The sequence below is a fragment of the Frankliniella occidentalis genome, unplaced genomic scaffold (genome assembly GCF_000697945.3).
Source record: "Frankliniella occidentalis isolate FOCC.00 unplaced genomic scaffold, Focc_3.1 Scaffold1, whole genome shotgun sequence".
In the NCBI taxonomy this organism is placed as follows: Eukaryota; Metazoa; Arthropoda; class Insecta; order Thysanoptera; family Thripidae; genus Frankliniella; species Frankliniella occidentalis.
In genome coordinates this window covers 1,635,290-1,644,488 of record NW_026267131.1, presented here as the reverse complement: position 1 = coordinate 1,644,488, position 9,199 = coordinate 1,635,290, and the positions used below count along the sequence as shown (strand labels likewise).

The 9,199-nt window shown below is 55.6% G+C and overlaps 1 protein-coding gene across 1 annotated transcript in view; it reads left to right on the top strand.

Moving 5' to 3' along the window:
- The window catches only part of LOC113213445 (paired box protein 1 homolog), a 29,502-nt gene continuing 20,303 nt past the window's right edge, over positions 1-9,199 (top strand). Inside the window, exons 1-3 of the mRNA XM_052267853.1 lie at positions 1-276; positions 3,711-3,748; positions 7,242-7,462. Of these exons, the coding sequence (XP_052123813.1) occupies positions 3,736-3,748; positions 7,242-7,462 (234 nt within the window). The 5' untranslated portion in view covers positions 1-276; positions 3,711-3,735. The remainder of the gene's footprint in view (positions 277-3,710; positions 3,749-7,241; positions 7,463-9,199) is intronic.

The following is a 9,199-nucleotide window of genomic DNA, read 5'->3' as shown; positions in this document are numbered from 1 at the left end:
GCGGCCAGCGTGGCGGACGTGCTGTGGCGACGCGTAGCGCGGCAGCGATAGTGAGGGAAGGGGTACCGCGACCATACCGAGTGAGTGAGTGAGTGATTGAGTGACCACCGTGCGAGTGACTGTGAGTGCCACGCCAGAGGAGCTTGGAGATAGCCGTGACCAACCGCGGAAGTGACACTGAGAAGAGTGACTGCAAGCGACGAGTGAAGCACTGACCCCAGAGGATCCTAAGCAGTCATGCTGCCATCATCCGCTGACTTCCCAAGAAATTGAAAGGTAAGCATATTTTTGGGGCTAAAGTTTTTACGACTGTGAGGCTGAGAATTGGCCTACCCGTACAAACACAGTTTTTTCGAAATGACATCTAAGTGTGTCGGTTTCAAGACTTTGCTCGTTATTTTGGTGACCTGCTTTCATGTCCTGTTGACATCAAATGTCATCACGTGATGTCGAACTAGCGTCATTGATGATGTCATTTCGACGAAACTGTCACTGTATTATCTGGACTAGGAGTTGACATTCCCTCATCGTCGGGAAGGCCTTCGCCACCTGCCCGGGGAGCTGCAAGTGCCAAGTGCTGTGTCAGTCCCATCAGAGACTATATATTACATCAGCCTTCCGTGGAGGTAATAGCCTCCCAATCACTTTGTTAGATGAGCCACCCCATTTCAGCCAATCCTCAGCTGCCGATCGCGTGCGGACTCCGGGCGGTCATGGAGCAGGAGGTACAGGAGGGTAGGGGGAGGCGAAGGGGGAGGGCGAAGACACCTCTCACAACCTGACATGATGTGTCAATTTCGCCGTGCTTCGCTTTCTTTCTTCCAAAAGCTCTTCGCTGATACTGCGTGTCACGTGAGGAAAAGCGGGGTCGTGGTGGATTTCAATCAGAAGAACGAGACTTTGCCTACTGGTGGAGACAGTCTTTGGAGGACTGTCTGAAAAGAACTCATTTTTCAACTAGGCCTACTCATATCTACGCAATGCTCTGGATTTGAAAGGATACACAACTTTACCCGGTGCTCATGCTCAATGAGCGGCTTTAAAGACGACCGCACCCCATACCGCCACGGCGCGTACGCCAGCACGCCGGCCACCTTCCTGGCCGCGACCGCCCTCCTCACGGGCCGGGCGGGCGCCTCACCGCGCTTCCGGGAACGTCCTGGACGAGCAGGGGCAGGGCTCCCGGGCGGGCAGCTGCACACGGCGGGCAGCCCCGGCGGCGCGCCCTCTCTCGCCTAGGAGGGCCAGGCCGTCTCGTCTAATATCGTTTAGGGCTGCAATTAACGGCGAGCCAGGGGCGGCGTTATTCGCAGAAGTCCGTTAAACACGTTAAAGACACGCCACACGAAAGCCACGGGGCCAGCCCAGCCAGGCAGGCAGGCAGGCCAGCGCGGCCCCGGCCCCCGGGGGGCGGTGGCAAGCGGCAGCAAGCGGCGGCGCGCGTCCACATCGCCACCACCGGAGCGGGAGACGGACGGAATGAAATCGAGCAGATGATGACAATCGTGTCACTGGCTCCTCGCGCGGCCCGGCAGCGCCCGCCAGGGCCCACCGCCTTCTCATTAAGTCGTTGGGCCTTTGTTTACGACGTGTTCGCCTCGCCCCCGGGGCTCCGCCGGGCTCCGCCGGGCTCCGCCGGGGCCTCCTCCGGTCGCAGGGCATTCGCAGGTAACCACGGTAATGACGGGCTATCGGCCCGCCGCGCGCTTTACCCCTAATGCTGCCGAAAGAGGGGAGGAGGGGGGTGAGGGGCGCAAGCGAGTTCGCGACGACGACGACGTCTTCAAAAAAGAGGCCAGGGCAAAGAGGAGGAGGGTGGGTCGCTGCCGCGACGACAGTCTTCCCTGGCGGCCCCGAAAGCGAAAGCCAAAGTCCCTCTTTAGACGTCCGACCAAACCGCCGCACTTGTATACACCAGTAGCTTCGCCGGTAGCAGCGCCCCCTGGGAGGTCACCTGCTGGCCGCCGGCGTCGTCGTCGTCGCCCCCGCCTGCCGCGCCCCCGGAAGTGTCCGTTCGGGTTTGTTTCCCCCAACACAATCAAGGCCGCAAGGGCGCTCGCAATTACGCAGTGAATAAGCCCCCCTCCTCCTTTTACGTCTCCGTTCGAGTCACCATCACCATCCCTTTAGTTGGTAGGCAAAAAAATCCCTGGGAGATGCCGTCGTCCTGATATTATTACAACCCTTTCGAGTGAGACATCACTAACGGGACGGGGGGCGTCGTGGCCACACACACGGACACCTGGGGCACAAACAGGAAGGAGGAATCTGTCTTCTAATTGAAAAGTAATTTCCACCGTTTATTCGAAGAAAGCTTCCCTGCACCGGCTCGGAGACCCCCGTGCGTGCCGTTTAGCTTTAGGGCCTCCGGAGCACTCAGGGGAGGCTGCTCCGGATACTACATCAGCAAAGATATACACGACGATAAAGAAAAAGGGAGCGTTTTCAAACAGATTTGATGTTTATCTTCTTGTGTTGCACGGTCTCTGTGTGAAGTCGAATAAGGTTTGTCCAGAATGAATGACAACTACATGTTTTTATTTGAGCGCAGTTTCCAATGCTCACATTGTACCTGGTGGCTGATTGACCCCGCGCACTTCTGTAGTAATACTTTTGCACCGCATGCAGGAGTGCCGATGGTTTGCCACCCTAACGATGGCGCCGAGCGAGTAGGCAACCCACCCGCACGGAAGGGATGCGGTACAGCATAACTACAAGGAGTTTGTCCAGCCACTCTTTCAGCAATACCTAATCTTTTCGAAGTATTTTTAAAAATATGAAAGCTACTATATAGTCAAAACTAGTCGATAAAGTACCAGCCTGATTTTCGCATCTTTCCCACCGGGCCCGACCACCGGAAACCCCAATGTACCCTCTGTACACAAATGTTCATTCAGACCCCAATCACAGCCCGCCGAGCCTCTCAGCCGACCACCTCGTTTCGGAGGGACGAAACGTATCGGAAGTGACTCGGGAGAGCCGTTAGTTCCCATACCCGCCCTCCGGACCGGCGATGCTCACTTTCAGGTAGATCGCGCGGGAACTCTTTCCTTCGGTGTGTGGGGGCGGCCGGGCCGGGGCCGAGGCGGCTCGGATATAACAAGACGGCTGCAATTGTTCGCTAAGTGGTTTTGCGGTGACGGCCCTTAGCGCCAGATAGGGGGGTGGATCTCGGCGGGTAGAGGGAGGGGAAGAAGTAGTAGGCGCGGGTGTCATTTCAAGAGGGATGTTTGCTGTTGGGATTCGAACCCACGACGTCCGTCGCCTTGTGATATGCGATGTGTCGTGCCTCGAAATGTATATAGCTAATGTTACCGTGCGTATGGGCCGGTTGCGTGCGAGGCCGTGTGTGTGTGCGCGGTGTTTACAGCTGAGAGGCAGGTGCCATCTATCGTTTTAGATTGGAGGGCAGTCGCGGGGGTGGTGCGGAAGGAAAGGACGGGTGTCCGGCAGCAGCAATACGAGCACTTGACACGCGCTGGACGGAAGCTCCGCACCTGATGGACGCTGACGATGTTTATTTAATAATTAAAGCGCATTTTATTTACGCGATGTGACCTCCGCAGCGCGCCCATCATCGTCTCTGTCCCATGGACGTCCTGCGGACCCGGAGACTTGCACGCAGGAGCCCGCGCGCTTTCGTTTGGAGTACTATTGTATGTCTTTTCTGCTCATCTAATTGCAATCGTGTTTCTTTTTCTACGTTTCAGGAGGGGGCCGCTCTCCGCCGAGACCATGCCGCACACAGGTCAGTGAATGTAGCCATGGAAGTCCTTCCTAGATAGGGTGTTGCTTTCAGAAACGACTGATACGGAAGTTCTTTTTAAAAATGTTGTGTTCCTCCTGCCTGTCTACTTGGGTCATGCTAGCCGTATAAATATAAAAATGGATATATCCATAGAGTCGAGTACACTCTAATTATAGACAAGCTGAATAAATTTATTTCCAGGTGTATAATTTTGGAAATCTAATACACACTGAAAACTTCTGGACTTTTTGGTTCATAGCTTACTAAAAACTGTTAACATTACGAATTTTTAATACGCATTTCTTCATACTGGCGCGAACTAAATAAAATCGTAAGTTGAACATGTTTATAGATTTAAGTATGCTCTGAACAGGATTTTGTGTGTATACGCAACCTGGGGCTTTTCGACCAATCTGCGAATACTGTATCGGCCGGACATGAGACACAGACGGTTATGTGCAGCCCGGGCCTAAGACTGTCCTAATGACATGCCTCGGGGGCAGCCGCAGTCGGCAGTTATAATGCCGATTCAGCAGGGCGGGAGACGGCGGTGGCCGCGGCGGTAGCGGCGGTCGGAAGGGACGGTTACGACCGTCATCACTGACCACCGTGGTCGGAAGAGACGGTTACGACCGTCATCACTGACCACCGCCACCTCGGCTAGAAAGCTGCAAATAGGCATCACACACTATGAACTGAAAGCATATCCCTTTGGACGAAGTTTCCAAACTGAATCGTGATTAGATAACCCGACCCTGCTGCTGCGTGACCAATGGCCAAATGACCATCGCCCTCGTACCCCGCTGACCCCCGCCCGCGGATCTTTTTGACCTCACGACCTTTTTTTTTGTTTTGTTTTGTTTTACACCACCGCCCTGCCCCGTGTCGCCCCTCCGCACCATGAGATCCCCCGGATAAGCCCCTCATTACGTTATGACGCTCCTGCAGTGCGAGGGAGACAGCTGCCGGCAGGTGCGCCGGTGTCGCCGCGTGCACCTGTGGAGGCCGGCCGCTGCACCCCGGCCGGCACACCACGCCGGGGTGAGTGAGTGCAGCGTGGTAGGTGATTAGTCGGAGATTGATTTTTTGCCGTCGTGCCCTCCACCTCCTCCTGTTGATGGCCCCCGCACGTACGCGGTCACAATCGGTCATTTTTTGGGAGAAGATTTTTTTATAATTATTTTTTTTTTTGTAAAGTGCACCAGATGGCCGCGGACCTAAACGTCCGCCCTCTACGCGGACACCGCAGGGGCTCAGTGAGCAGAATGCTCGTGTGCCGTCGTTGCTCGCTTTTTTCTACACACGAGCGGGCAAAAATTAAATTTGAACACCAATTTCTCGCTGGACGAATGACAATTATCCGTTTGACACGTCCGGCTGCTGCTGCCGCCTGGGCCTGCTGCCGCAGTGTCCACCACGCCAGCAGGCCGCGCCGCCCACGCCAGGCAGACCACACATACGAAGTACAATAATTACCGTTATAAATTGCAGCACGCTAGACCCCCACACTCCGCGTCCACGCCGTGTCCACGCCGTGCCACTCCGCGGCCGCGGGCTGAGCTGTCCGCTGATGGACAAGCTCATGTAATGTCGCTCTGACAACTCCATGCTGTCCTTCCTCCTCCCTACGACCCAACTACAGTAGTACTGCGTGCCGGTGGTCGACGGCGATAAAACGCCGCGACGAAGCGACGTCGACCGTTCCGAAACGAACCCGCGCGGCACTCAAAAAACCTGCGGGTTCGAACTGCGCGGCGCAACGGGGCTTTTCCCCTCATCACTGCTATCTTTTTGTTCTTCTTTTCCCTCCGCCGGACCCCGCGCCCGGCCGTTGATCAGATTAAGCGACAGGCACGTCTTGTTGACTTTGGACCGATCTTAATTGAGACATTATTGGGAGAGCAATTTCGTACGCCTTGTGTTACAAGCATGCGGTCGCCAAAAACTCGACCGTTAAAGTGTTTTTCCTCTCTTTTTGTTTTTTGGCCTGGGTCTTTTTTTACGCGCGCATCAGCTATTATCGATTGGCCATCGCATCCCCGCACTGTCAAAATTTTTCCGCCAGTTTTTCCTCATCGACACACATCCTGGTTGGTGTCATATTTTTGCGCGGTACAAGCGGCCGAACTAGCCAATGAGCAAACACGGTCGTTAACTAGATTGTCCCTCCGGGGCCAAGAGGGGCAGAAGGCGGGCGCGCGCGCGCGCACGCACCGAGAGTGACAAATCTGTCACCCCCATGGACACTGCCGACCGAGGACATATTTCAGGGGCTCGTAATTATCGTGCGATCCACGGCCGGAAAAAAAAGAGTGATACTTCACAAACTTTTATCACCGAAGAAATCGAATAATTTCAGGTTTTAGCAACTCTCTTTGCTCGAAAAAACAAAAATCGCCTGACGCCCGGCCCGGACGCGATCTGCTCCCGTTTACGCAAAAAGAGAAGTAAACAACGACCTTCTTTTCTTTTCGAAAGATAATAAAAACGCGTGTCGGAGAAAGGTGTTCGATCGCGTGCCTCGCCTCAACGTCTCAATCGGCCGCCTCATTGAGCCAGCTGTCCGTCAAAAAGTTTTGTGCAGCAGCCAATCCGCACTGGGAGCGAGAGAGAGAAGAGGGAGAGAGAGAGCGGCGTGCGTGCGGTAATCACCTGGCGGGAGAGAGAGAAGATGAGACAACGTAAAGGATGCCGCCACCTTGGGCGTGCGGCCGAGCCGCCGCCGGCGTTAGCCCGCGTTAGCCCCGGGGGGCACAACCCGGCACTGCCAGAGACGGACAGCGGCAGCCAGGGGCAGCAGCACCACGACGGACAGGCATTTCTCATACTGCATGAGCTGCTGGCTGCTGCTGCAGCGCAGTGCGTGCCGTCTAGTGACCTGGATCCAGTCCGGAGGAATCGTGGGGGATCCCTTGCGAGGGTGTCATGTGGTGCGACTCCACAACACTGCCGTGCCTTCGTCACGGGTGGGAACGGCAAAGCCGCATCCCGCTGCCGATGCCGAGGATCAGGCTGCTGAGGACTCAATCCAGAGAACAGGTGTTCGGGGAGACACCGCCCCGGGGGCAGAGGCACGGCAGAGCACGCGAGCTCACGGACGGGCGCGCTACTACCCTGGGGGCGGCGGGGCAGCCAGCAGGCTGTGAAAGAAGTCTGTGCGACATTTTCAAGGCGTTTCCGAGATGTCTTCACGAAAATAACCGAATTTATACATCGCAAACCGCAAAGTGTTTCGGCACACGGGCCGGGGCGGGCGGGTTTACCTACAACTCCTAGACCGGTGCACCGAAGCGAAACACCCGGTATTACTAGAGCGGGCGGCGGCTATCATCACTAAACCATATGGCACCTCCGGGGGCGCCGGGCGCGTAGGCAACCTGCCCGCACGCCTGCACTCGGACGGCATACCGGCACGGGGCCGTCCGTCCTGTGGATATACCGATTAATATGGAGCGTTGTACAAATCCCCCCTGATGACCGTTTTGTGTTGCAGGCCAGGCCGGGGTGAACCAGCTCGGGGGCGTGTTCGTCAACGGGCGGCCGCTGCCGGACTGCGTGCGCAGGCGCATCGTGGAGCTGGCGCTCATGGGCGTGCGGCCGTGCGACATCTCGCGCCAGCTGCTCGTCTCGCACGGCTGCGTGTCCAAGATACTCACGCGCTTCTACGAGACGGGCTCCATCCGGCCAGGCTCCATCGGCGGCAGCAAGACCAAGGTAGGCCCGCCAGCGCTTGTTGTTTTAGACGCTTTATAGTTTTTAAATTTCGACACTATATTGATTGAAGTTTAGAGTTTTCAAAAGGAGTCTGAAAATGTTTCTGGAAAAATTGGAAACATGTAGAGCCACGCTGCGCGTTGGCTCACATTAGGATAGTTTGAATTTGCCGCGCCACATCCAAAAATAATCTTTTTGAAAAACTTCCCAAAAATTTTCCCCAAAAATACGTTACTGGAAAATTCGAGGGAAAATTAAAATTTATGTTAACATTGCCATGTTGTTCACCGGGATAGTCGAGCTTAGCATTGAGTCTCAGGACCTGTTAAACGATTCTCCACTTCCAAAAAATCCCTGCTGAACTTACCTTGTGAGGCTGCCGGCGCGTCGTCCTGGAATCAGGGCACACTCCGCCCTCCGCCCGCTCAGAGCTCGCCGCGCACTGAATATTGAATATCGATTAGCCTCATTAGCATAAGCCGCAGTCAGGTGTGAAGACGCGATTAATTTATCGCTTCGAGCAGGGGCTGCGTCGGGGAGTGCGCCAGGGGGAACCCCTTGCTGACGGCGGACGCAGCCCCGGCCCGGCGGCGGTCAGGAGGCGTGGGCGGCGGCGGCCAGCGCGGCGGGGCTGTGGGCGGGGACACATGGGCCTATCTGTTGAGCAAATAGCGACCAGGGCGGGACGGGGCGGGGCCGGCGCCATAAAACACTTTCAATAAATTCGGTTGCCACCGAGCCGCTAAACGCGACTGTTCTGGGGGCGTGGCGGGGAGGACTTTATTATTTCGAAAAGGGGAAAGCAAAGCCCGGCAAAGCTGTTTGATTTTGGACACGCGGACCAAGAGACACAAAGACAGACAAGACTGTTCGCTTCTGTCGAATCTTATTTTTCATTTTCATTGCGATTAACACCTTAATTCCTACCATGATCGTTTCTTTTTTCAAGGCAATGCTCTCTGTCTCTCTCTGCGTCTCTCTCTCTCTCTGTCTCCCTCTGCCTCTCTCTCTCTCCGTCTCTCTCTTTCTTTCTCAGTGTCTCTCTGCCTCTCTTAGTTTTCACACTTTGGTGTCGACCTGCTTCGGGGGGTCGGCTGGTCGCCAATTAGTAAAGCGCCGAGCTCATGTGGGTTGTAAAAAGAGGGGTCATTCGTAATGCACTCGAAACACACACTCACACCCGCTGCCGCAGGTTATATGGTGATGAAGTAGCTGGACCGTTTTACAGCACTTTTGAGTCGGCATGAAGACAGAGCGCGGCATCCCCAGTCCATTTCATTAGGATGTGTTCCGACAACCAGACGCGACGGTCTTACATCATATCAGCTTCGGTTCAATACTTTTCGAGGTGATCGCGCGGTAGACGCAGACGCAATGCGTGGCTGATTCACGCCGCGCACTTTCGTAGTTCTACTGTACCGCATGCACGCGTGCGGGCAGGTTGCCTGCCTACTCGCACGGAGCCATAAGGAGCCGTGGGCAGTGAGGATAGGCAAACCCATTCGCACTCGTGCATGTACAGTGTAACAACGAAAGTACGCGGCGTGAGTCAGCCACCTGGTATTTGCAACTGCGACTAGTCCTCGACTTTAGGCGGTACGAAGTTTGTACTAGAATGTTGGTGGGAGGAGCGGCTAGGGTGGAGTGGAGTGGTGGCCGTCGCTGCCCCGGCAGCACCTGCTCGTTCGGCTCGGGTAAGTTAAGCAATTTTTTAATTTCCCTTCCCGCCCCTGCCCC